The sequence below is a fragment of the Nicotiana tabacum genome, chromosome 21 (genome assembly GCF_000715075.1).
Source record: "Nicotiana tabacum cultivar K326 chromosome 21, ASM71507v2, whole genome shotgun sequence".
NCBI classification, from domain to species: Eukaryota; Viridiplantae; Streptophyta; class Magnoliopsida; order Solanales; family Solanaceae; genus Nicotiana; species Nicotiana tabacum.
The window spans coordinates 76109602-76116593 of record NC_134100.1 but is presented as its reverse complement, the minus strand read 5'-3'; the positions used below and the strand labels follow the sequence as shown (position 1 = coordinate 76116593).

Sequence of the window (6992 nt, the reverse complement as noted above, 5' to 3'; positions counted from 1 at the left end):
TTCCAAGACCTTCAATTTGGTATATAATATGTCCCAAAAAGACTTCATATAACACATGAAAGGTATTGCTCAAAAAGCTTTAGTGACCCACCAACTTGTCACTTATGCAGTCTGCACACTTTCGCGAAACTGCAAATATGCCTCTACTCCGATTTAATATCGATGAACGATTTAATGTGTTAGAAACTAGACTCGTAGATCTTAAATTTTATATGTGGATCATCATGTAATTCCAAGTATATTAGAAGAAAAGCTATGCTACATTTGAAATAATATTCAGCACATTATGAATGTAACTTGTGATTACCTTTGCCAACTTTTGTTCCAAAACTCGCTTGACTTCAAAATATAACACACGACTATCATACGAATAAAATAGCTCATAACATAACCTCCTTATCATGTTAAGAACACTAGTATCACCCCAAAAGTACATGTTATAACATTCCCAACTTGTCGACATTCGACGAAACTTATTTTCTTCAATTTGCTTAGCTTCTAAGACTTTCAACCCTATTGGTAGTTGTTATACATGATCCTAAAGATTTGTAACCTCCAAGGTAACATGATTAACTTACTTTGTGTACTTTCAAAGACGATCTCATTTCTGAGTTTATATCTATTGATTTATGATATACTCTCACGTACGAAAATATAGGGTGTAACAGGGGGGTCCCACCCCCATTTTCATATCGGCCTCTCGAGTGTGAGGGAGGTCGGCCTCATGAGTTTCCCCCTCGACTGTCGCTTGCTCCCCGGGAAGTGTCGATCTATGGGCGATAAAAATTATCTTCTTCCGACTCATCCCTAAGTCGAAGAAGCGAATCGGAGTCTGGCACCCGGGAGCTGGTGCTCTTCTTGGGTTTGCGAGCCACCCTCTTATTTGGTTTCACCTTGGGACTCAGGGAACCCGAAGGTTTTCTTTTCCTCTTTTTCTTTTTCCCTGCGGCATCCCTGGGATGTCCCATAATAGAGGGATCAATGGACAATGAAATGTCATTGTCCCCTTCCAAAGGCATAAGCTCGGTGGTATTAGGAAAACCTATAAAAGAAAGAAGAAATGTTAGTATGATATGAGGTAAGGACACAATAATAGCTATTCGAAGGAGAACCTTACCATGAGAACGGGCCTCCCATCGGCCCTTCAAAAGCTTGCGCCATGAGTGCTCGAAGTATAACATCTATTTGCAGATGCCTTCGATCCACTCCTTAAGCCGGGGGACCACATTTGGAACCCGGGCAACAGTTGCACAACCACAAACACGAATGATGAGAAAGAAAATGAGGAAAAATCAATATTTAAGAAAGGGCTACACTACGAGATTCATTCCACTTCTCGAGGAATGGCATAAACTCGGGAAGGATTAGATCTTCAGTCTTCACCTGAATAAAGCGCCCCTGCGAGCCCCGGTCTCGATCTTCGTCAATACTCGAGAAGGGGCCTTGCTGGCCCGGTGAGTGAGCTTGATTAGTCCCCCTTAGAAAATTCGGGGACTGTATAGACAAAGCAAGTGGTCGATGGTGAACCGACAAGATCAGTGTTGTTCACGAAATAACGAAGGAGGATCACGATTCTCCATAGAGACGGATGGATTTGCCCAAGGCACACCTCGTATCTCTTGCAAAAATCCAAAACAACTAGGTCTACCGGCCCCAGCGTGATGGGGTAAGTGTAAACACTTAAATACCCCTCCACGTGAGTAGTAATAGCATCCTCAAGCCCGGGGACTACTACGTCTTTGCCTTCCCATTTACAGTCCTCTTGGAACGCAGGAAGGACGTCTACGGTAACGGAGCATATATACCTCGATGCTCCTTCACCCCGGTCCTGTTTGGATGAGGGTTTATCGACCTTTGAAGTCGTCCGCAATTGAACAGCCTCCGGAAATAAACATTTTCAAGGGGGGCTGGGGAGTCGGTTCGACGACAGTCGGCTTGGTGGCAGCCACTTTAGGAGTAGCCGTCTCAAAAATAACTATTTCGGGAGCAGCCACTTAGTACTGACAGGCGGTTGGAAAGATGAAGAGGCAGCCTGCTGAGAGACTGACTTGGAAGTTTTTGCCATTACTATCTAAGAAAGTTTGAAGATTTTAAAGAAAAAGTGTAAAGGTTTAAAGGAACAAGTTTGAAGGCTGAACCACATACTAATAAGATTCGAAGAAAATCTGGGTAAGAACCTAAGAACAACTATGAGAATTTGAAGATCAAGGATGAAGATATTAAGGTTTGAAAGAAATTGGTGATGGCTAGAGAATTCGAAGGTAGAAGCTTGATGGGAAAGTGGAAAAGAACAGGGGATAGAAGCTTTTATAGGGGAAGCACGCGATGCTTCGCATTCGGAGGCAATCAGCCGATGATTGACACGTGTCCGAAGTCAGAACGACGCGACTAATGGGACATTTCGACTTCTTCGTCGTTTCGTCTCGGTTGTAACATACGAAAGAAGGAACCGGAGAACATCTATCGTTTCGGCAAACTTACTCTTTGAGAAACGAGGAGACTATCTGTATACGGGTAAAACCGAGACTAATGAGCCCCCAAATTTTCCGATGGGGAAAACGAAGAAAAGACGTAATTACAAGGAATCGGAATTGAAGCCAGGAGCCTCTCGTATCAAGGCCCAAACAAAACACCTACCCTCGGAGCCATCGAGATCACGCCCCCCGGATCCGGTTCGAGTTCCAAGACCTCAGAAAGCATTACCAAACGACTGCGCACGACTAACAAATGGTCGTGATATCCGTGCCCAATCGGATATCACAGCGTGAATCTCGGCCCGTATCGGCAGCAGATCAGTGATTAGCAAAAAAGAAGATTTTTACCTTTCTTAGAATTGTATTTAGGGTAAAACTCCCCTACTATATAAAGGAGACTTATTATTCAATAGGGACATTGTAACATGCGTATCAAGGCAATATACATTTATTTTGTTTGCTCCTAAAAGTGATTCAAAGTCCTTAATTTTGCTCATAGCTCATCATAAGTGTTTGGTTGCGAACCGAAGGCAGCTTAATTGTTAAGCTCATAATCGAGCCTGAATTCAATACTATTAGTAGTTTGGCTGTTTATTTTTTCTTTAATTTTCTCATCTAACGTTATTAATCACTTGTATTGAATTACTTCACATATCCTTAAAACTATGTATAAATTCAATTGTTATCCATTTTTAAGGGTAAACAGTTACTTGTATCAATTGTTTGCATTTGTACTTACAATTGCCGAAGGTGATTGTAATGGGAATGAGAAATTATTAAGACATTTTTATATGAATACTTATTGGAAGGTTTTATTGGATAAGAAGAAGAAGTCTTACTTATAAGCTCAAATTGAAAATACAAAATAATTAAATCGATTAATATGATATCGAACTTTCAAAATCTAACCAATCCGGACAGATTTAGTTTGGATTTAAATTTTAATTTCTTAATTCGAAAAACTCAAACCAAACTTTCCATAATCCATTCCAAACTGTCTAAACACATCCCTATAAAATGCAACAACTTATTATATTATAAGAAATAAAGGGTGAGTTTGACAAGGTTTACAGCTTATTAATTATTTTGAATTTTAATTACATAACTTTTTTCCCCAAAATAGTTTCGTGGCTCAAAGAGGATAACGTGGGGAATACGAGTGAGGATGTCAACTACATTATTATCTGTAGTAGAATGGAACAAGACATTAGGACCAATAGGGCTAGTATCACAGCAATACAGCAATCCGCGTCGGCGATATAGTACAAGCTAGATAGCTAGCAATGAGTCTTTGACATAATCACATTCGTTAAATGTCAATTAATATGGATAAATTATAAAAAATTTAAAAAAAGTATTTATAACTATAATAAAATAATACTACTAATTAAAATTTACCCTTTTTGATAGTTGATGAAAATAAATTCCTAATTAAATACGGCTTATCCCATACGGTTGATATGTGGACAACTTTTCTCCACGCGTAATATTCTATCCATGAGATTTCAAACATACCCTTCCATTTTACTCGGGTGCATTGCAATTGGCACACAGGTACTGATATTATTTTTGCCTACCCTTATTGGTCCTCACTCCTCACATTTTCCGAAATTGCTTTTATATTATCTTCACTTCACATGTATTTTTAAAATTTATAATGTTTTGTCAAAGACAGTTGTGAGGAACGAATAAGATTTTCATCCTTAAGATCTCTAACTCGATTAGTGATAAAGAACATTATCATCTTTAATAAACCTACATGATACGAATCCTAATTAATCGAAACCCTAATACGAACATAGAACACTATAACAACAACAAAAAAACAGTATAATCCTAGAAATGACGTGTGATAAAGGTAGTGTGTACGCAGATCTTATGCTTAACTCGAAGGTAGAGAGACTGTTTCTGATAGACCCTCGAACGTCGAACATTAAAAAAAAATTAAAATATGTTTTACTTAAACATATTAAATTATACTAAGAGTATTTATTTAAATATTTTAACACAAATTTATTACAATTTTATTTAGGAGGGTGTATTAACTCTTTGCAACGGTAACCTCAACCGCTAGGTCCTCTTTTAACTCTCTTTAAGTGCTGGTCAGTCTATATAAACTTTGTTGTCAGCCTATAATCTTTCCTTCAGCTACCAAACTTTCCTCTTTACTGATTTTTTAGTTGCTTGTCCATATCCTTGTTCCCCCTTTTTGCATTTCTATATTTCTCGTGAAAGCTTTCCTTTCCCATTTGCCCCCTCTTTCCTTTCTCGTGTGCTCGTGATCTCTCTTTTTTGTATTTATACATTTGTGCTTACAAAGTCTCCTACTTTTGTATAGCTCCATTGAAATAGAGAGAGGAAAATGGCCATGGCTTTGCAGAGACATTTTTCAGTGTTGCTTCTGCTCTTGGCTTGTTTGATTGGATCTTCGCACTCTTATCAATTCACAGTTGGTGGTAAAGATGGTTGGGTTCCTAACCCTTCTCAAAGTTTCAATGAATGGTCTCAACATATGAGATTCCAAGTTGGTGACACTGCTTGTAAGTCTTCTCCTTCCTTCCAAATGAGATGAGACGCTTGGTTCATTCTTTAAGGTTTTTAGGTTGAATCAATTATATTTTTAAAGTTATGGGTTGCCAACTATTTGTTGTAATTAATCATCGTTCCGCCCCTGTCTTCAATTTATATGCGTAGAAAAACACAAACTCGCATACTTACACACTAAAAATATTTTTTCCATTATCAAAATTGTCTTCTAAAAATTGTACTCCTAATATGTGTTAGTAAGTTACTATATGTTACAACATTTGATAGTTCTTAATTTTCTTGTTTGTTGTGTGATTGTAATAGTGTTCAAGTATAAGCAAGGATCAGACTCTGTGTTGGAGGTAAGCAAAGATGACTATGACAAATGCAACACACAAAGTCCAATCAAGAAGATGGAAGATGGCAACTCCATTTTCATGTTGGATCACCCTGGTCCTTTCTACTTCATTAGTGGCAACAAAGATAATTGCGAGAAAGGACAAAAGGTGCAAATTGTTGTAATATCTCCTAGAGGTAAAACTCCTACTACCCCTGCTACACCCACAACTCCAGCTCCTTCCGGCGGTTCCGCCACCCCTCCGTCTCCTTCCGGCGGTTCTGCCACCCCTCCGTCTCCTTCCGGGGGTTCCGCCACCCCTCCAACTCCTTCTGGGGGTTCCACCACCCCTCCGGCGGCTGGTTCGCCTAAAGGATCATCTACACCTAGTACACCATCACCTATGGGGGCACCACCATCTCCTTCTGCAGGTAAGCAGGTTCAGAATTTAAATTTGATAGGTTTAATTGTTAGGTTTTTTGGCTTTTTTTACGTTTTTGGCATTGTTTTTTTAAATTATTGAAATTTTAATAATTTTTCGCGTGTATACTACTATGCAGGTTCTACTACCCCACCACCCACAACTTCAGCACCTTCTGCCACCACTCCGGCAGGTGCTCCGGCTAAAGGATCAACCACGCCCGGTACATCATCACCCAATGGGGCACCGGTAGTATCTCCGCCAGCAGGTAAATGGAGGTGGATGTAGAATTAAATTTAGTATATTTGTTAGGGAATTTAGTAATTTTATATATGTGCTCGTAAAATAAGTTTTAGTTATATAAATATATACTACATTCGCCTCACCAGGTAAATCACCAACCTCATCACCTACACCTGCCGGTTCAAACGTATCTCCGTCAATTCCAGCACCGGCGCCGGCAACAACTTCTATGACTCCGACGGGATCTCCGGCACCGGCAGGAGGAGCTTCTGATTTATCGCCTTCACCATCATCAAGCTCATTAGCACCAGGTTCATCTGCTCTTTCGCCGGGAAGTATTGTACCAGCCGGAGGACCAACTTCATCGTTAGCACCGGAAAGTATTGCACCAGCCGGAGGACCAACTTCATCATTAGCACCGGGAAGTATGGCTCCGGGAGGCGGCGCCGGCGGCACTCCGGCGGATATTAATTCGCCAGCTGGTGCACCATCCAACCCAAATTCATTAGCAGTAAAGGCATTTACTCCATCAGTTGTCCTTTTGTCAACCGTTTCTCTCATCCTGACCATGGCTTTTGGAGAATTTATTATTTCACCTTAGGGTAAATTAAGAAGTAGAATTACTGCGAAAACTTCTTTCTCTATCTTCTGGTTATTTTTATTTGGATTTTCTTTGTGTCTCCTATTGTTTTTATTTCTTTAATAATTCAGAGATTGGAGTGTTGGATATAAAAGAGAAGTGTTTAGTTGTTTTTTCTTTTTAATTTTTTGTGGGTGACAAAGCATTAATTTATATATGTGAGTCATTTTTGTTGCTTGACAGTGGAATTGTAGATTTCACTAGTTTTGATGAAAATAAAGTAGGCATGGGGATTGGAAGGAACGAAATATTCCATTCCTTATTTTGTTTAACCCAAAAATAATTTCAGAATTAAAAAAAAAATTATGGTTTTTGAGGTCACTAATAATCGGTTCAAATCAGAACTTAGTA

The 6992-nt window shown here is 39.3% G+C and overlaps 1 protein-coding gene across 1 annotated transcript; it reads left to right on the top strand.

Annotated features, from left to right (window-relative positions):
* The first annotated feature begins 4595 nt into the window (after positions 1-4595).
* Positions 4596-6765, top strand: LOC107809888 (uncharacterized). Its single transcript, XM_016634584.2, has 4 exons — positions 4596-5014; positions 5325-5768; positions 5898-6026; positions 6148-6765. Exons 1-4 carry the CDS (start codon positions 4837-4839, stop codon positions 6600-6602), a joined length of 1206 nt encoding a protein of 401 aa, XP_016490070.1. The 5' UTR covers positions 4596-4836; the 3' UTR covers positions 6603-6765.
* The last annotated feature ends 227 nt before the right edge of the window (positions 6766-6992 follow it).

Bases quoted from the DNA above. Each gene is read 5' to 3' on its own strand.
- LOC107809888 (XM_016634584.2), top strand. From the start codon at position 4,837: ATGGCCATGGCTTTGCAGAGACATTTTTCAGTGTTGCTTCTGCTCTTG. The intron at 5,769-5,897 runs GTAAGCAGGTTC...ACTACTATGCAG, and splicing joins ACCACCATCTCCTTCTGCAG to GTTCTACTACCCCACCACCC. The intron at 6,027-6,147 runs GTAAATGGAGGT...TCGCCTCACCAG, and splicing joins GGTAGTATCTCCGCCAGCAG to GTAAATCACCAACCTCATCA.